Genomic DNA, 19,477 nt, shown 5'->3' with positions numbered 1-19,477 from the left:
CCGCCCTGGGCACAGAGCGGGGGGTGGCGGGGGACACCCCGCGGGGACACCGAGCGCAGCCCCGAAGCTGCAGCTCCCGCCCCCACCCTCAACCGCAGCAGCTCCGGGCAGGGCTGGGTTTTTTCCACCGGTTCCGCTTGGTTTTTTTTTTTTTTTTAATTTTATTTATTTATTTATTTACAATTTTTCCTTTTTTTTTTTTTTCGGCGCCGCTGGAAGGTGACTCAGAGCGCGGCCGCCCCCTCCCCCTCACTCGCTGGTGCATGGGAAGGAGCTGCCGTTTCGGCGCTGCTTTAATCACCGAACGTTATTAATAATAATTAATCACCGGCCCCCAGGGCTCCGAGGGAGGCGGGGGGCGGTTTTCCCTCCGAATCGCTGCATGGAGGAGGCTCCTGGTGCCAGAAATTTCCAGGAGGCTCCGCAGAGGGAAGCCCCTGGGGAGGCCAACACGCGGTTCTGCCTTGGCTTTTCCGCAGGAACGGTGGGATGGGAGAGATCCCGGAGACACGGCACCGATCCGGGCATGGCGGCGGCACCGGGTGTTTTTCCGCGCCGGGAGCCGCCGCGGTTAATGATTGATGGGAAGCGGGCACGGCCTGGGAAGCCGCGGCGGGATCCGGCTGCAGGATTCGGCTCCCGCAGAGCCGGAGCGGCGCTGGGGAAGGAGGGGGGGTCCCGCAGTGCCAGCGACGCGCGTGAGCCCCACCAAAAAGAAATCCTTTAATAGAGAGCGAGGAGGGAAGGATACACGAGAAGGACGCGGAGTCTCCGGCGCGCGACTCCGGCACGGACGGGAACGGGAGCCGCGCGGGGCCCTCGGGCTCCGCGGTGGAAGTTGGGGCAGGGGGGGACACATTTTGGTGCTGTAAAATCCCCGTCCCCCAAGGCCAGAGGGGACTGGCCGGGGATGGGGCTGGGGGTCCCATGGCGGGTGGCGCCGTGGGGCTGGCGCCGTGGGGCTGGCGCGGCCGCCGTGGAATGGTTTATATTACAAACTAAAGAAGCCGTATGCACATTTATACAGGGGGGGGGGACGGACACGCGGGGACGGGGCGAGGGGAGGTGACGGGGGGTCCCGGAGCAATGCACTTGCCTTTAAATACATGGGGCGGGGGGCAGTAGTGTTTCTACACTATGTACAGCGTTGTGCTTCTCGCGGCCGTCCGCGCCCCCCGGCTGGCCGGAGGGACAGGGGGGGCGTCCCTAACCCCGCGCTCGGGGACAAGGGACACCCCGGACGGCGGAGGGGCCGGGGGGACCGAGGACGTGTGTGTGCGGGGGGCGCCGCGGGCGGCTCAGTTGTTCTCGAAGAGGGAGAGCAGGTCGTCGTTGCTGCTGCTGGGCAGGTCGGGGGGGCCCAGGTAGGAGAGCAGCTCGTCGGGGTTCGTCAGCTCGGGGAGCAGCTGGGGACGGCGGGGGACGACGGTGGCACCGCTCACGCCGGCCACCGCGTCGTCCCCCATCCCGCCCCTTCCGCGGCGCTTCCGTACTTACGTCGAGGGCCGGCTCGGTGCCGTCGGCGCCCGCGGCCAGGCCGGGCCCGGCGCCGAAGGGGAGCTCGGCGGCGTGCGCGGGGCCCCCCGGTGCCGCCGGGCCCGGCGGGGGCCGCGCCGGGGCGCCGCGGGGGTGCAGCGGGGGGGCGCCCAGCGGCACCGGCGCGTGCGGCGGCTCCATGCGGCCGGGCGGGGGGAGCTGCGGAGAGGGACCCGTGAGACCCGCGGTGACCGCGGCCGCCCTGCGGCGTCCCCCTCCCTGCTCCGGGTGACGCTGACCTGTCCGGAGAGAGGGGGCGCGGGCGGCTTTTCGGGGGTCAGGAGGCTGCTGGGAATGTCCGACTGGTAGGAGATGGGGGGCGGCCCCGGCGTGAACTCGCTCAGCGTCGCCGTGCCGGCGCTGCCGCCGGGGAAGGACTCCGGGAAGCTCCCGGCGCCCGCGAAGTTGGAACCTGCGGGATTAAAGCAGGGGGAATTAAAGGGGTGCCACCCCGTGTGTGTCACCACCCCGCGGGCGTCCCCGTACCCTGGGTGCCGTAGTCGGCGCCGGCGGGCGGCGGAGGCAGCGCCGGGAAGGGCGAGGAGCCGGGGCCCAGCGCCGCGATCATCTCCATGATGTTGGGCAGCACCATGTGCGTGGGGCTCATGGTGCGGCAGCGCTTGAGCACCGGCCCGTCGGGCTCCTCCTTGACGTGGAGGTCGGGCTTGATGGGCACCGGCTTCCAGCTGCACGTGGGGTCGATGGTGATCTCCTCGTAGTCCGAGCTGCGGGCGGCGGGGACACCTCAGAGCGCCGCTCGGCCACCGCGGCGTCCCCACAACGGGGCTCCCCAGCGCACGGCACTTACTTCTGGATGTAGATGAGGATGCCCAGCATGTACTGGTCCACCTCGAGGCCCTCCAGCAGGGCCGTCTTACTGCGGGCAGGAGAAAACGGGGTTTTTGGGGGGAGAACGGGGAAACTGAGGCACTGCAAGGACACGGGGACGGCACTCACTTGCACACGGGACACCGCCACGTGCCCCGCTCGCAGTTGAGCTGCAGGTAGGACTCCAGGTCGAAGCACTGCAAGGGACAACAAGGGCTGAGCCGCCGTGCGGGGCTGTCACCCCGGTGCCCCCGGTCCCCTCCACGCACCTGTATGTGGCGGCAGTCGTGGCCCCTGGCCGGGAGCTGGATCCTCCGGAAGGTGATGGGACACTTGAGGGACACCTTGATGGCCGTCTGCTCCACGCCGTCCTCGCCGTTGGGCCCCGGCGTGCCGGGGATGGTGCCGCTGCTGAAGTTACGCTTGACTAAAGTGTGTGGGGGGACAAGAGCGTCACAGGGTGTCAGGGAACCCCAGTTGGGGGGGGATGGCACACCGAGGGGCCCAGGCGTCCGGGCGGCACCACTCACTTTTGGTGATGCAGTGCTCGGCGGGCAGCAGGCGCTTCTTGATGAGGCCCTGCAGCACCGAGCGCACCGAGGGCCGGTGCACCAGCTGCAGCACGAAGAGGTGCGACTGCGCGGGGGCGAGAGGCGCGTGAGACAGCGGCGACGCCGCGGCCACCAACCGCCCCCCGGCGCCGCGCGACTCACGCAGCAGCAGGCGGTGACGGTGATCTGGATGGTGTTCCTGCCCGGCTGGCACACGTGCTTCAGGTAGAGGGGCTTGTGCGACGTCTTGTTGTCGCCGCGCTCGATGGTGAGCGGCGTCGCGTTGACGCTCACCTGCACCGAGGCCGGCCAGTTGGTGTTCATCTGCCGGTCCTCGTGGTGGTAGCACTTGAACTGCAGCTCCAGGTCGGGCCTGGGGAGGGGGACACGGAGCTGCTGGGTGGCAGCGCGGGGCGGACGCGGGGCCGGGGCGGGCGGCGCCGGCCCTCACCTCATCATGAGGGTCTTGTAGACGGAGTCGCGCAGCTGGAAGACGTGGTTGCTCACGGCCAGGTTGTGCTGCAGGCGGAAGGGCTCGAGCACGACGCCGTCGCGCACCGGGAACGTGAGGCGCAGCTCCTCCGGCGGCGCCCCTGCAAAGGGGGGTCAGGGGGGCGGGACCGCCGCAGGCCCCGCCCCCGCGCTGGAGGCCCCGCCCATCCCGTTGGAGGCCCCGCCCCCGCGCTGGAGGCCCCGCCCACCAAAGCCCTTCCTCCCCTGCCACCCCTGCCTGCTCACACTAAGGCCTCCAAGGCATTAGCCCCTCCCACTGCTGGAGGCTCCACCCCCAAGAGGGAAGCCACGCCCTCTAAAGGCCCCACCCCGCGTGCTTAGCCCCGCCTACAGCACAAGCCCCCACCCCCTCAGGACAGAAGCCCCTCCCACTAAGCAGAACAATGCTAGCCAGGGAGCCCCGCCCACTCTCGCAGGCACCACCCCTATGGCGGAAGCCCCGCCCACTCCATGCCCCGCCCCCACGCGGGGTGTCCCTCCCACTAGCAGAGACCCTTCCCCCGGAGCCCCTCCCTCTCGAGGCCCCGCCCTATGCAAGAAGCTCCTCCCACTGCTCAGAGCCCCACCTCCAACAGAAGCCCCTCCCACTGCTCCTGCCCCTGCTCCGCAAGCCCCTCCCTCTGCCAGAGCCTCCCCGCCCTCCACCTGCCCCCTCATTGGGCAGCACCCGCCAGCCCCCTGCCCCAGACGCCCATGGCCCCGCCCCCTCTCGAGGAGGCCCCGCCCCTCCTCTTCCAGCCCCTGCTCTTAAAGGGGCAACCCCAGCCGTGGCGAGGGGCAGCGCTGGGACGGGGGGGCCCTTACCCGAGGGCGACGGGTGCAGCGAGTTGATGCTGGGCTTGATGTCGGGCAGGAAGGGCGACTTGACGTCCTGGCCCGGCGACATGTAGGGCGGCATGCTGCTGCCCGGCGTCATGGGCGGCGTGGGGTTCCCGGGCAGCGGCGAGCTGGGGTAGCCGGGCATCGACCTGGCCGGCTGCGGGGGCACCGCGCACCGTCACGCTGCGGTGTCACCGCGCGGGGACCCCCGGCGCCACCGCCACTCACCCCGTTCATGGCGGCCTGGCTGTACGTGCTGAAGCTGGCGCTCTGCCCGTTGAACTGCTCGGCGGGCTGCGGAAAACGGGGTTGAAAACGCAAAGAGGCGCCCGCGCGTCACCCCGGCCGTGCGCCCGTCGTCCCCGCGTACCTTGTAATAGGGCCCGGTGTTGCCCGAGGCGGACAGGTACTGCCCCATGCCCTGCTGCATCCTGTGGCCGGGGTAGGACGGGGACGGCGCCGCGGGCTGCGGGGCGCTGGGCGCGTACTGCGCGCCGGGGTACTGCCCGCCCTGCAGGTACTGCTGCGGCGCGTAGCCCTGCGGGGCCGGCGCGAGAGCGTGGGCGCGGGGCCGGGCGGGCGCGCGGGCGCAGCGCGGCGCGGCGCTCACCTCGCTCGAGTAGCTGCGCTTGACGCCCTGGCGCGGGAGCTGCTGGCCGGGCGGCGCGCCGGCGTACGCGTGCTGCGGCATCCGCTGCCCGCCGTACAGGGCGCTCACGGCGGGCGCCCGCGCCGCGCTCATGCTCATGGGCCCCATGACGCCCGCCATGCCCGCCGGGCTCATGCCGGCGGCGCCGCGCGGCCCCGAGTGCGGCAGGAACTGGCTCCCGAAGGGCTGCCCGGCTCCCATCTGCGGCGGCGGGAAGAGACGGTTGTCACCCCCCGCTGTCACCGCGCCGGTGCCGCCGCCACCGCGGCTCCTTACCGCTCCGTACTGGCTCAGCTCCTGGCTCTGCTTCTCCTGCAGCGCCGCCACCGTGGCCGTGGCCGTGGCGGTGGCTGTGGCGGCGGCGGCGGCCACGGCAGCCGCTGCCGCCGCCTGCGTGAAGTCGGTGGGCGGCCGCGCGGCGTGCGAGGGCAGCCCCATGGCGCCGGGCCCGCTGGCGCTGCCGCCGTAGCTGCGGGGAGAGGGAGGCCAGCGGGTGCCGCGGGCCGGCGCGGAGGCCGCCGGGCACGCGCGGGGCCGCGCGGGCCCTTCTTACCCGGTGCCAAAGCCCGGCCCGCCCGCGTAGGAGCCGCGGCCGTAGACGCTTTGCTGCACGTAGCCCTTGCCCGGAGCCCCCTCGGCGAAGGGCTGCTGGCCCATGAACTGCGGCGAGCTCATGCCCGAGCCGGCGCCGGCCATGCCGGGCAGCAGCGGCGTGCTGGAGCTCGTGCCCCCGGGGCCCATGGCGTTGCCGAAAACCTGGGGGACGCCGGGAGGTGAGCGGCGACGGCGGCGGCGACCGCGGCGCGGGGCCGGCGGCGGCCGGGGGTACCTGGCTCTGCGAGGTGTTGCTGACGCCCCAAACGGTGGTTACCACGGAAAGGGATCCTGCCGGCTGGTTCGTGCTCGGTTGCCAAGGAACTGCCTCGTATGCAAATGAACCATCACTAAAAAGCAAAACAACTTAATTAATCGAGCGGCGGCGGGAAGGGAGGCCTGGGGTGGGAGCAGGGGCCCCCGCGGGGCGTCACTCACCCGTGCGGCGTGGGCGGCAGCGACGGTTTCATGGGGTTCATGGAGCTCATGGGCGCAGCGCCGGCGGGACGGCGGCACCGCGGCTGCGGGAGGCGGCGGGTGACGCGGGGACGGCAGCGGGACGGGGACCCGCGCACGAGCGGCACCGGCGAAACACCCCCGCACGCCGCCGCGCCCTCCGAAAACCCCGCGCCGCGGCCACGCGTGTGACAGGCCCTTCCCCGCGCCCACGCGGTGACAGGACGGTGACAACCACGGGGACTTTCCGCGGCGGGTCAGTGCCAGCGCTGGGGACAGCGGCGAGGGAGACACGCGGCCCCCTCGCCCCCTGCCCGGGGTATTTCCAGCCCGGGCAGTTTCGCTTCCCTCGTGACCCCGCGTTGTGGCCGCTGTCACCACGAGGACGGGGACGCCCTGTCGAGACACCAGGAGATGCCACGTCCTGGGTGCCACAGCCCGTGGCCACCGGGGCTCAGCCGGGTGCCCCGGGGCCCGGGGACGAGGCCACGCGCTGGGCAAGGTGCTGCGGGCGCTGGGCACGTCCCCAGGGCCGCCGCAGCTCCCCGAGGGACACGGCTTGGGTGGCACTGCTGTGACAGCAGCGCCCTGTCCAGGTCCCTGAGAGACACGGGCTTGGTGGCAGCATCGTGACCGCAACATCCGTCTCCTGCACTCCCGAGGGACATGGGCATGGTGGCAGTGCCACCGGTCCCCAGGGGGTGCAGGTGCGGCGGTGCCAACAGCCCCCTGTCCCTGGGGGACACGGGCACGGTGGCAGGGCCGTGACAGCGGCCCCTTTGTCCCCGCTCGCCAGGGGTGGCGGGCGCAGGGACACGGCTGTGACAGCAGCCCCCGCGGGTGGCAGCGCCGGGTCCCCGAGGACACTGTGACAGCAGCCGCGGCCTAGCGCCCCGTGACACCCCCCCGTGGCGGTGACACCCCGACACGGGAGCCCAGCGACACCGCGACGGGAGCCCCCCCGCGACCCGCGACGGTGACACCGCCGACAACCCCCGCCGAGAACCACCGAACCCCTGAGAACACCCCGACACGGCAGCGGCGACACCGTGAACGGCGACACCCCCGTGAACGGTGACACCCCCGCGACGGGACCCCCGGGCCCGGCCGCGGCGCCGCCCCCGCCCCGCCGCCCCCCGCCGCGTCGCCATGGCAACCGCCCTCCCGCCGCCCCCCGCGGCACCGGGAGCGGCGGGGGGGGGGGGAGCGGTTTACCGGGGAGGAGGGGGGGGGGTTGTTACCGGGAGCGCCTCCCCGCGGCGCCCCCCGCCCGCGGCGCCCGCCGCTGCCCGCGCCACTCACCGTCGCGAGCGGCCCAAAATGGCCCTGGCGGCGCCGTGACCCGCGCGGCTGCGCGGAAGCTGCGCGGGATTTTCAGCCCGCGCGCGGCCCCGGCTCCATGGTGCGGCGGCGGCGGCGGCGGCGAGCGCAGCCGGGCCGGGCCGGGCCGAACCGAACCGCGCCGAGCCGAACCGGGCCGAGCCGAACCGGGCCGGGCCGGGCCGCGCCGCCGCGCACAATGGAGCCGCGAGCGCCTCAGTGAGCAGGGGCGGGCGCCCCCCCCCCCCCGCGCCGCCGCCGCCGCGCCAGGCGCGGGCAGCCGAGCGCCGAGCGGTGCGAGCGGCGCGCGCGGGGGCGGCGGGCGGGGAGCGCGGGGCGCGGGGGCGCGCGGGGAGCGCGCGCGTGACGGGGCCGGCGGGAGACGGGGGGAGACGGGGCGGGCGCGCGTGACACGGGTGTGCGTGACAGGTGTGCGTGTGTGTGTGTGTGTGTGTGACGGGTGTGTGTGACGGGGTGCGTGTGTGTGTGTGTGACACGGGTGTGCGTGACAGGTGTGTGTGTGTGCGAGGGGGTGTGCGTGACAGGTGTGTGTGTGTGATACGGGTGTGCGTGTGTGTGTGTGTGTGACACGGATGTGCGTGACAGGTGTGTGTGTGTGCGAGGGGGTGTGCGTGACAGGTGTGTGTGTGTGTGCGATAGGGTGTGCGTGACAGGCGTGCGTGTGTGTGTGTGTGACACGGGTGCGGGACAGGTGTGTGTGTGTGTGCGATAGGGTGTGCGTGACAGGTATGTGTGTGAGTGTGTGTGTGTGTGTGACATGGGTGCGCGTGTGTGTCGACAGGGTGTGCATGACAGGCGTGTGTGTGACGGGGTGTGCATGACAGGCGTGCGTGTGCTTGCCGTGTGTGTGTGTGACATGGGTGTGTGTGACATGGGTGTGCGTGACAGGGAGTGTGTGTGTGTGTCTGCGACGGGGTGTGCGTGACAGGCGGCGCGTGAGACATGGGGTAGGCGGTTCTGTGATGGGGTGTGCGTGACAGGGTATGTGTGTGTGTCTGTGCCAGGGTGTGCATGACAGGCGGTGTGTAAGATGCGGTGTGTGTGTTTCTGTGATGGGTTGTATGTGACAGGGCGTGGGTGTTCTGTGACGGGCTGTATGTGGTGGGTGTGAGGGACTGTCTGTGCGTGATGGGTGTGTGACAGGATGTGTGCAATGGGCAGGAGACACTGTGCGTGTGACAGGTGTGTGAGGGTGTTTGCTTCTCATGGGTTGTGCATGAACGGGGTAGGAGGTGACAGGGTGTGTGTGTTTCTGTGATGGGTTGTGCCTGACAGGGTGTATATGAGAGAGGCGGGTGCGTGTGACGGGTGCACGTGTGTGATGCAGTGTGTGCATGTGTGAAGGGGTGTGCGTGCGTGTGACGTGTGTACACGACAGGTGTGCAAGAGACAACACGTGATGGGGGCTGCCTGGCAGGTGTGTGTGAGGGGCTGCAGGTATGACAGGGTGTGCGTGTGAAAGACAGTGTGACAGGGTGTGTGCTTGTGACAGGAGCGTGCGGGTGTGACAGGGTGTGCATGACAGGGTTGTGCGTGTGACACAGGCTGTGTGTTTCACAGGGTGTGACCTGTTGACAGGGTGTGCAGGGATTTGTGTGGCCTCCCGGGGCCTCTGTGCGCGCTGGGCCGGGGGTCCCTACGGGCTCCCTTGGAGGCCGCACGAAAGCCCATGGGACCCCCCTGGCCTAGCGCGGAGGTGCCGGGAGGCCGCACGAAAGCCCATAGGGTCCCCGAGACCCAGTGCGAATGGAGGCCCTTGGAGGCTGCACAAAAGCCCATAGGGCCCCTGAGGCCTGGTGCGAACGGAGGCCCCGGGAGGCCGCACGAAGGCCTGTAGTTTTTGGCGCCCATAGGGGCACCAAACATGCCCAGAGCTTCGGGGCACGTTTGGTGGCACTAGGGACAGGACACGGCCGCTTGTCCTGCGGCCAGGGCTGGGGCAACCCGTGGGGCGCAGGACACCATTCCCATGTGCGAGCGAGAGGGCAGTGCAGGGACACCATTCCCATGCACGAGCGAGAGGGCAGTGTGGGGCAGAATGGGGCTGTGGGACGCGCTGGGCGGCACTGCGGGCGGGACAAGGTGGGGACAAGGTGGCCGCAAGGAGCCCAGGCACCGGGGCCACCACCCGGAGGGACCCGCAGGCCCCGTCCCCACGGGTCGGGGGGCGGTCTCGAACCCGCGACGCCGCCGCCGCCTCTCCCGCGCCCCCTAGCGGGCGGCAGCGCGGCGCGCCGCCGTGACGTCAGCGCGGCGGGCGGAAGCGGCGGCGGCCGCCGCGCGGCCATGGCCCAGGTGGGCGCCATCGCGGCGCTCGCGCTGAGCTTCGTGGCCGCCGCCTTCCTCTCGGCCATCCACAAGATCGAGGAGGGCCACATCGGCGTCTACTACCGGTGAGCGCCCCGCGGGGCCCCCCGCCGCCTCCCCGGGCCCCCCGCGGCCCTCGCTCCGCGCCTCTAACGCGCTCCGTTTCCCCCCGCAGCGGCGGGGCGCTGCTCACCTCCACCAGCGGCCCCGGCTTCCACCTCATGCTGCCCTTCATCACCTCCTACAAGTCGGTGCAGGTGCTGCTGTCGGGGGGTTATCCGGACCTTGGCTGCGGTTTAGGGGGGCTGCAGGTCCCGGGGTTCCCTATGGCTGTGGGGAAGGAACGAGGTCTCTGGGGTCTGAGTTGGGGCTGTAGGATTTGGTGTTCCCTATGGCTGTGGGGGGAACGAGGTCTCTGAAGCCTGAGTTGGGGCTGCAGATCCCGGGGTTCCCTATGGCTGTGGGGGGAAACGAAGTCTCTGGGGTCTGAGTTGGGGCTGTAGGTCCCGGGGTTCCCCGTTCCTGGGGGCGGAGGTGGCAACAGGATCTGGGAGCCTCCGAGGGCCTGGGCAGGGGGTGCGACAGGTCCTGGCCCCCCAGAGCCGAGGGGAATGGGAATAGGGGCTCTGAGGGGTGCGGGATGCCCCAGGGCCGCCCCGGGAGCTTGTGCAGGGTCTGTTTCCCCCTCCTGACACCCCTCTCTGCACAGACCACCCTGCAGACCGACGAGGTGAAAAACGTCCCCTGCGGCACCAGGTGAGCCCAGCTCTCTCTTGTAACCCCAGGCTTGTGTCCCCGGGCCTGGTTTCCCTTCCGAGCCCTCGCTTGGAAGGGGGGAACCCGTCTCGGCCTCTCCGAGCCCAAGCTAAGGAATCCTGTGCGGGTGTCCTGAGCCTCCCTGCGCCATTTTCCTTTCTGCCTTCGTAGAGGCTGAGACTCCTGTCAGCAATTTCAGTCCTGATTTAGTTAAGTTTTTGCTGGAAACAGGCCGTGTTTCAGCTGGCTCCAGCCCGGCCTTTCCGGTAGCAGCTTGTTTGCACGGATCTACTACCCTGAAACTTGCCTTCTTGTTCTAGAGAAGTCACCTCTGCTTTGCTGGTCTAAAAAGTGAAGCACAAAAAGGAAGGAAGGCACTGGCTCAAGGTCCCAGGAGAGCTGGACCTAGGAGCTCTCCTTAGAGAGCTCCTAGGAGCTTGGATTTCTGTGTCACAGCCCCTAGGAATTGGGCCGGGACCCGCTAGGGCTTGATATGGACACATGTGGCTAAGCCCTGGAGGCTGCTGCTTTGCAAACTGCTTCATTTTCCTTTTTCCCTCTTCTTTTTGCAGCGGGGGAGTGATGATTTATTTTGACAGGATCGAGGTGGTGAATTTCCTCATCCAAGGTGCAGGTGAGTTCCTTTGACCTTGCGTGCAGAGTCCTTGGCAGCCCTGCTAGCACAGGGCGAGCTTGTGCCCGCGTGGGCTCTGCCCCTTTCTGGGCATTGCTCATATTTCTCTGGCTGCCTCGTAAAGCCTCGGGGGCTCAAACCTTTTAGCCAGATCTCCCAGACCCTTGTGTGGTTACTGTTTCTTGCACAAACTTGTTCTCTGCTGCTAATTGCTTCGTTAGTACCTGAACGTCATTTCTCACTCGTACAATCTGTGTTTTTACAGCCCTGGTGGGCTCTGTGCTTCCACAAAGAGCTTCTGGTTTGAGTAATGAGAGCTATAAGCAGTGGGAGAGCCCGGAGTGGCTGCAGCACAGAGGGAATGACCCAGGCATTTCCCTCGGGCTCTTCCCTTTTTAACATCCTGCTCTTTACGATTATGGAGTTATTTCCAGGCTCACCAGCGTCCTGTTTTGAGGCTTCTGTCCTAGCCTGGCTTCAGGATTCCCTCTCCCTGCTGCCTGCAGTCTCTTTTTCCTGACAGATATTATGGTGTTACCTGCAGCTAGGGCAGAGAAGGCTGCTCGGACGTAGATGTCATTTTTTTACTAAGCACAGGGTTAATATGTGAGGTACTGCGGGCAATAATTAAATAATAATTAAGTCGGAGCTTGTGAACAAAGCGCTTGTTTACGGCGCAGGCTGCCCTTTACTGAGTGTTTCCCTGTTCCCTCAATGACCATTGCATCTCCTGCTGGTGTGAGCATCCACCCTTCCCAACTGTTAACACCCATCTCTCTGTTTTTGTTTTTTTGTGTGTAGTATATGACATAGTGAAGAACTACACTGCTGACTACGACAAAGCTCTTATCTTCAACAAGATCCACCACGAGCTGAACCAGTTCTGCAGTGTCCACACGCTGCAGGAGGTCTACATCGAGCTGTTCGGTGAGCTGCCCCGAGGCTTGGGGGTTCCTTGCACGACGTTTCGGGTAGCACGGCTGCTTGGAGAGCATCTTTTAAGCCACAGACCCGAACGGAGTGGTGTTTTCTTGGTAAAAATAGCCAGAGCGCTGCCAGGGCTGAGTGTTTTGCTCATTGCTTCGGAGTAAGGAGGAATCCCTTGGGGCATTCGTGCGGTGCAGCAGTGCTGGCTGCCAAGTGCTGCTGAGAACAGCAGTTTGGACTCAGAACGGAGTGAGTTTGTGGCTGGGGTTTGTCAGTGCCAAGTCCTTGCGCAGACAGGGCGCTTGCAAAGCGTTCCTCTCATCAGCAGGGCTCTCCAGGGAGCTTGGCTGTGCTCTTTCTGCCAGAATCCCCACAAAATTTAGAAGTGGGGCTCTGTTCCCCTCCTGCTCCGTGATGGGGCAGTTGGCGGGTGGCTCTGTGCCCATGGAGTCTCCAGATGTCAGCAGCTGCTGGCGACAACTGCTTGGAATGACTCAAAGCCACTGCCATGCACAGAAGGAGCTTGTGTAAACTCCCGTGTAGCTCTTCTGCTCCAAGCCAAATGTTTTTCTGCCTCCCAGGCTGTGCGGGGGGGCATTTCAAACAGACTCACGTCATGATCCGCTGCCCCCACAGCTGCAGGAAGGTGCAGGAAACTGATAACAGCTGTTTCCTAAGCTCCTGGCTGCACAGATTATAAATGTGACTCGCAGGCAGCTAAACTGGCACCGAAGCAAATAATAAAGGAGGGAGATGCGATCGCTTTCAAGGCTATTACATTTTTATTTTCCCTTTGCATTTCTCAGCAGGTTGCAACTGGAATCGCTGCTATCCTTGGAGCTTTTCACTGCAGCAGGGTTTTCTTTAGTATTTCCCCTGGAAAATTTGCTTCATGCCCCCAAGGGTGCCCAGGCAGTGGATAAGTGGCTTAGTTGTGGGTTGCCTCTCAGGATTCCTTGGAAAAGCCGCTACCTTCTCCGAGCCCCGTGCTGTGATCAGCCCTTGTTGGCCTGGTGGCCAGGGGGACATTAGTATCTAATAAGCCCTCCACATGCAGCTGATTTTCCATTCAGTGCTCACTTCTCTACAGGACGAGTCTGTAGGGAAGTTTTAGTCTTCCAGAATCTTGCAGAGAAGAGAGAGTGTTAGAAGCCTGTGCATAAAAAGGGGAAGGTCCAGATTGCCCTGTTGCCAAGGGATGTATCAAAACTGCAGGTTCTTTAACACTTTGAAATGCTGCATAATGTGCTGAGAGGTGGGAACCTGCCTTTAGCTCAGGGATTATTTTTCTCAGCGCAAAATCTTTATATCAAAATTAAATTTGTATTTGCATTCCAGGACTGAGAAGTCTGAGTAATTCTAATTCAGTACCTGTTGAGAGCAAACTGCTTTGAGGGACTTTTAGTTACTTTTTTTTTTTTTCTTTTCCCCAATCAGATCAGATTGATGAAAACCTTAAACTGGCCTTGCAGCAAGATCTAACTACAATGGCCCCTGGATTAATTATACAGGTAATGAGGGTTCCTCTTTGAATTGTCCAAGGTACAGGTCACAGAGATGGAAAAGAGCTAGAATGAAAGAGGAAGCCATGAAAAGTTTTTAGAAAACTGCTTTATAATATAGTCTTTAACTCCTTGGGGATCGAGAATAGTATCTCTCCTGTTCCTTTTTGACTTTGCTGTGTTGGGTTTCTTTTGGGGTTATCATGGATACTTGTTTAGCCAGGAGGGAGCCTGGTCTCGTGTCAGTGGGTTGTTAAAGCTCCCTGGAGTTTGGAGCTGGTCACAATTCTTGAAGTGTAAAAGTTTTGTGTGGCAGAGCGTGCCCTGCGGTAGCTCCCTCACCCTCTGCGGCCTCGGGGCCCTTTGCCTTTTGCTTTCTGGCTGCTTGCCGGCGTTTTCTTCCTTCTCTCTTTCCAGGCAGTCCGAGTTACAAAGCCAAACATCCCGGAAACGATCCGGAGGAATTACGAGCTCATGTAAGTGCCCGAGAGCTGCCCCTTTGTGTTGCCAAAGGGAATTGCTCATCCAGATGAATGTGTTTGCACAGCATGCGATGATCAGAGGGCCCTCTGCCAGGCACGCTGCCATGCAGGAGGGGTGTAGTGAGGCTGTACTGGTGAGCGCGTGGCTGTCACTGACAGGTCACTGTGAGTTGGAAGGTATTCCTCAATTTGCACACTTGGGCACAGAAATTACATTCCCCAGAAGCTTGTTCCCCTTGCCACTGTCCCTATTTTAAAACGGCCTCCCAAAGCATGTGAGTGAGTGGCAGGTTATTAGTGTCCAGCACTAATCCTGCTGTTTTACTAGGCTTGAGAAACTGTTGATACAACAGGCTGAAGACTTGCAAAGCTTTGAAATAACTTTCTTTAATAGCACTTGACATCCTGATCCCTTTTCAACACGGAGCCAGCAGCCTCGTCATGCACTCAGTTACTCAGAAATGCTTCTTTTCTCCGAGCACTCTGCCAACAAAGCCTGCATGGGCCAGAATCCCTTTCTTCCTTTTTCCTACCTTAGCATTTGCTCTGACCTCTTGACCACGATAAGTTGTTTGCGCTGTGGTCATGATGCATAGAATTCCAAATCGGGCGACTCTTATTTGTTGCCAGAAATGCAGCTGGATATGTGTTCAGAGAGGAATTTTGACTCCAGCTGCTTTTTCCAGACTGAATATTAGAAAAAAAAATTCTTTTGAAACTTCTTTTTATGTGTACAGAACAGTGGGATAGAAAAGACTGAGCCATGTAAAATGCGTGGAGCCATTTTGCTAGCAAAGGATGATTTCAAAGCTGTTTCCTTCCACAAGTTTTCACATGAGAAAGGGAAGTTCCAACCATCTGTGCTAAGGCAAGGCCATTGTAACTTTCATTTCCTCATTAATAGTTGCATGTAAAACTTGTGCATGGTCAAAATGTTCTGTGAGCTGCCTCTGCCAGAAGGTGCTAGGGGAGTCAGCAGAGAGTGGTTCATGCTGGCCTTACTGAAAAGTGGTCTTGCTATGGAGGGAAGAAACAGTTCAGGATAGAAAAAGAAAGTTCACACACTCATTTCTTGATTGCTGCCTGCCTGAAACACGTGTTCAGAGGAGGTAAGAGGCTCACACTTCATACCTGCCTCCTCCTGATGTTTTTTTAGGGAGAGCGAGAAGACAAAGTTGCTGATTGCAGCACAGAAACAGAAGGTGGTGGAGAAGGAAGCGGAGACAGAAAGGAAAAAAGCCCTCATTGGTTTGTATATCTTTACCCAAAGGCAGAAACTGGACGAGGGTGTGCAGTGGGGTAGGAAGCAACAAGAGGGAACCCAGGCATCCGTGGGGGAAGGTGTGAGCTTGGTTCCTCATGGCCTCGCTGCATTTTTTCTGAACTTGTCCTTTTTTTTTCCCCACTTCAGAGGCAGAAAAGATTGCACAAGTTGCTGAAATCACTTATGGGCAGAAAGTGATGGAGAAGGAGACGGAGAAGCGCATTTCAGAGATTGAAGGTGAGTGGTGAACTTCCCAATAAGCCAAAAACCTGCAGTGGCTTTTGGCTAAAGATCTTTGAAGTTGCATCAGTGCAATGAAGTGCAGGTGTTGACTGTGGTCCCCAGCTGCAGCTCTGTGGATGTCAGATTATTTGTCCAAAGTCATGAAATATTTGGAAGACAAAATTCCGCCCTCCACTTCATCAGACAAAGCAGGGATCTGTCATGTAGTTCCTAAGCCCTGAAGGTCAAGAGAAGGGGAGGGAGAGCTTTTGTATTTTACTTTAACTAATAAATCCCATAATCTGTCTTCTAGCTGGTGTTTTTGCTTTGTCATCCCCCTCCAGCACTGCAGTTAGGTGCTTTTAGGAACCAGGATTAGCCAGAGGCAGGAATAGGAGTGTTTCTTTGCAGGTTGACCTTCCTGATACTCTTTTTCAAAGACAATTTTTGCAGATTTTGTGCCATTAAGGTGTCCCCACACAGAGCCTTGTCAGGCTAACTCAGGGGCATGGCAAACAATCTGTTTCCTGCACATAGTGGCAGGGCCTTATTTTCAATTACATTCATGATAGGCTGTGTCAAACTTTGCAGAAGCCCATTAGGAGCCAATTAGAGCTTTACAGATCAGTAGCTTCTCGTTAAGAAATCTCTGCAGAAATAAATGTTTTTTTTTTTTTTTGTATAAATACAAATGTCCTCAGGTGTCAGACCTTCAATTCAGCTCTATCCAGGCAGGCGATTCGTGTCTCCCTCCTCCTTTCTAGTGTCTCTAACTGGGACCAATCTGGTTACTAGCCAAAGGTAGGGAAATCTAAGGCCACAGACCCCCAGATGCTTACATTATTATTATTTTTAAGGCAGTTGTTCACAAGACTCCCTATTACTGTAGGCAAGTAGTTTATCCAGCTACGCAACTTGCAAATCCAGGCTGATATGTATTACAAATAATGCTCCCTGTCAACAGGAGAATGTCGAGGGATGGCTTTGAACCAGACACATAAGCTCATTTTATCGTCAACAGGATGTCCTGACAGAGCATCAGTATTATCATTTACTTTAAAACTCAGGAAAAAAAAAGGAAATGCTGTGTAGAAGGGGAAATATTTTTCTCCTTAAATATCTTTTTTTTTGTTTAACTTGACTGTGCTTTTATCCTAGGAGTCAAGGAGTTCAGTGTGCTGCAGGATCAGCCTCTTGCACAATTTTTGGTATTGCAGCAGAGAAACAGCTCTCTGACATCTCTCCAAGGGAACGAGCCTGTAAAGATTAAAACTTCCTGGCTCTACAGGCCAGACTGTTAACCTCGGTATCCCAGACGAAATCCCATCTGGGGAATTGCATTCCCTGCCGTAGGCTTCATCTGTAGATCAGTCTGACATGCTGTTCTTGGAGTCCTGTGCAAATGTTGTGGGTAAACACCACTTTTGTAAGGAAACAGTTGCTGTGTTTTTAGCACAAGAGTTTAGTGGCTGGCTAGAGAAGAAAGAAGAGAGTGTACTCAGCCTGTGTGACAAAAGGAGCAATAAGAAACCTATCTTTATAAAATGCTTTGGGGTTTCTGGTCACAGTTTCAACTTGTTTATTTTATAATACCATCCTGCAGCTTTTTAGGAAGGAAAAGTAAGGAAAGATCCCATTTCTGGGTTTTCCATTTTGCTCTCCCTTTCCCTTGCGCGTGTATCCTTTCCAGTTTAGCTGTGGTACTGACCACATAAAGAGAAATTCTGGCTGTAAATGACTGGATGCAGACGTGGCTGGAAATGTAAAAGTGGCTGGAAATAAGAATTGAGTGTGAGAGCCTGTGTTTTCATTGGTTTTGTTTTCCCCAGATGCTGCATTTCTTGCGAGAGAGAAGGCAAGAGCTGATGCTGAGTGCTACACTGCCATGAAAATAGCTGAGGCTAACAAGGTACTGACATTTCCTTACGCTGTGGCTGAAACAGGACTCTGTATGTCAGACTGCATAGAAGCCCTAAGCAAAGGGGCAGTCTGTGCTTACTGTGTCTGCTCATTCAAGTCATAAAACAAAGCTTTCGGCACAAAACCGTGGTATTTGCAAATTCATTTTCTCTTCTAGGCAGATTTAAATTCGTGCCAGGATACATGAAATATCTGGTCATCTTGGGAAACAGCTCTGCTAGATGCTAATGGGGCTGCTGAAAAGAAAAAATCAGAAATAGAGAAATTATATGATGGAACTGTCAGGCTTATTATTGCCTGCAGTGAATTCCCAGGACATCCTGGCAGGAAGGCTTTGTTTTGTAAGGGTCAATGAGAATGGACAGAGGTCGGAGATGTTTGTGTACAGGTTTTGTCCTGGTTATTCCATTCTTTCTGTTAAAATGTGATTACCCTGAAAGAATGAGCTCTGCTCTCCAAAACAGACTTTTCAATCTACTCTGTAGAGAGTGGGGGGGGAAAAAAAAGGCCATTTTTATTTCTCTTTCCAGTAGTTTGCATTGCAACAACTTTCCATGACTGCTTGTGTTTTGGAAAAGTGGACTCCTTGTATGCTTAAAACAGAAAGTTGGTTTTGAATAAATCTGAGCTGTCGGTCATGTTTTTTATTTTTGTGCAGCTGAAGTTAACTCCTGAATATTTGCAGCTGATGAAATACAAGGCTATTGCAGCAAACAGCAAGATATATTTTGGCAAAGATATTCCCAACATGTTCATGGACCATGCAGGGAGCCAGACCAAACTTGCGGATGGACTGGCAGAAGGAATCCAGGACGATGAGGGCACAGGAACCAGTGAGGACACAAAACTGCCTCATAACATCAAATGATCTTGCAACATTTCTGTTTGTTTTATAAGAAAAGAAAAAAGAGAACTGGGAAGTTGCTTTTTGTTTCCCCCTTCTTGTACTGAACGGGATGAATCGGGCTTAATCTTGTCAATCTTTTCTGTGACGATTAGATGCAAGGACTTTGGTATTTATGGGGTGCTTTTTTTCTGGTGACATCTAAGCAATCAACTCCAAATATGTACTCGAGAAGCACCTCTCCCTGCTGATGGACAAAAAGACCAGTTATTCTGGAGAGGTTGGATGGATGACATCTCTGCACACTCTGCTCTGTGGCCAGCTCAGCTAGGTACTTTATTTTGGAGCGAGATGGTTTGTAGCAGTTGGAAGTAAAGGAGATTTGGGGGTTTGGAGAGAGGGGGAGTTGCTGCTACTTTTTTTTCTTTCTTTCTTGTTGAAAATTTCCAGTACTTTATTTCAAACCCCTTTTTAAAAAAGGTGCTAGACTTTTGTACACTAAGCGTGTCTGCTAGAAGGCTCAGGCACTGTCGCAGTGTCAGGTGTCGCAGAGTGATCTGAACCATTCACTTTTTTGCATCTAACACTGGTTTCTTTTCCATTTGTCATATTTGGGGAGGCTTAAAGGGATGTCCTTGCAGTTCATCCGCTGAGTCCAGAGTCCAGGTGTGCTGATGGAGGCAACGTCCTGCCCGTGTCCCACTGGACTGAACTTCCCAGTCAAATCCAACTTTTATTTTCAGGATAGCGCTTAAGAGAAGGGATATCTGCTAGTAGCAAAATAATATATCATACTGAAAAGTCACAGGGCAAAGGTAAGAACTTATGTCTGCGCTGTTCAAAGAGAAAAGACCTTTTTTTTTTTTTTCTTTGCTCAGGACAATGCCCTAGAGCAATTTCACTACGACCACTGATTAATTCTCCATATATGAGATACAGAGAAAAATCAGATTTTTTTTATTTTATTTTACACGTATGCAAAACTTTGAGGGGGCAGGGGGAAGCTCAGGGCTAGAGCAAACATCTGTTTTTATTTCCTGTCCCCACCCCAGTCCATCTGTAACCTCGCAGGAGAGCCTGTTTATTAACTTGTTTTAATTTGCAGTCCATATACTAATATAAGAGTGCAATTCTAACTTACTTGTCAGGGACCGGCCTATGGCACTTAATCTAGTGCTACAAAGCTTGCTGCCTACCGTACTTGGTTTCACTCTTCAGTGTTTTAAATATGTGCTTTTTTTTTTTTTTTAATAAGCACAGTAAGAGAAATCCAATACATTTTTAGTGCTGGTTCCAGTATCTTCACTATTTTTATTAATTTACTTTTGGGGT

At 59.1% G+C, this 19,477-nt stretch overlaps 2 protein-coding genes across 2 annotated transcripts; one reads left to right on the top strand and one right to left on the bottom strand.

Annotated features, from left to right (window-relative positions):
• Window positions 1–1,280: 1,280 nt before the first annotated feature.
• Window positions 1,281–7,303, bottom strand: ZMIZ2 (zinc finger MIZ-type containing 2). Its single transcript, XM_088521482.1, has 19 exons — window positions 7,249–7,303; window positions 5,929–6,011; window positions 5,726–5,840; window positions 5,450–5,652; window positions 5,173–5,365; window positions 4,858–5,097; window positions 4,618–4,785; window positions 4,476–4,541; window positions 4,233–4,404; window positions 3,367–3,508; window positions 3,078–3,288; window positions 2,895–3,000; window positions 2,634–2,791; window positions 2,494–2,561; window positions 2,345–2,413; window positions 2,023–2,261; window positions 1,776–1,948; window positions 1,498–1,695; window positions 1,281–1,406 (listed from the first exon to the last, which is right to left on the bottom strand). The coding sequence occupies exons 2-19, from the start codon at window positions 5,976–5,978 to the stop codon at window positions 1,299–1,301; spliced, it is 2,679 nt and encodes an 892-aa protein (XP_088377608.1). The 5' UTR covers window positions 5,979–6,011; window positions 7,249–7,303; the 3' UTR covers window positions 1,281–1,298.
• Window positions 7,304–9,548: 2,245 nt separating this feature from the next.
• On the top strand, window positions 9,549–18,450 carry ERLIN2 (ER lipid raft associated 2). Its single transcript, XM_088521478.1, has 11 exons — window positions 9,549–9,680; window positions 9,770–9,851; window positions 10,304–10,350; window positions 10,923–10,984; window positions 11,786–11,911; window positions 13,349–13,422; window positions 13,831–13,889; window positions 15,052–15,143; window positions 15,307–15,396; window positions 17,211–17,290; window positions 17,960–18,450. The coding sequence occupies exons 1-11, from the start codon at window positions 9,574–9,576 to the stop codon at window positions 18,167–18,169; spliced, it is 1,029 nt and encodes a 342-aa protein (XP_088377604.1). The 5' UTR covers window positions 9,549–9,573; the 3' UTR covers window positions 18,170–18,450.
• The last annotated feature ends 1,027 nt before the right edge of the window (window positions 18,451–19,477 follow it).

The sequence above is a fragment of the Tinamus guttatus genome, unplaced genomic scaffold (assembly GCF_059628265.1).
Source record: "Tinamus guttatus ecotype Peru unplaced genomic scaffold, ASM5962826v1 Tinamus_guttatus_pri_ptg000123l, whole genome shotgun sequence".
NCBI lineage: Eukaryota > Metazoa > Chordata > Aves > Tinamiformes > Tinamidae > Tinamus > Tinamus guttatus.
This window is presented reverse-complemented; position numbering and strand designations above follow the sequence as displayed.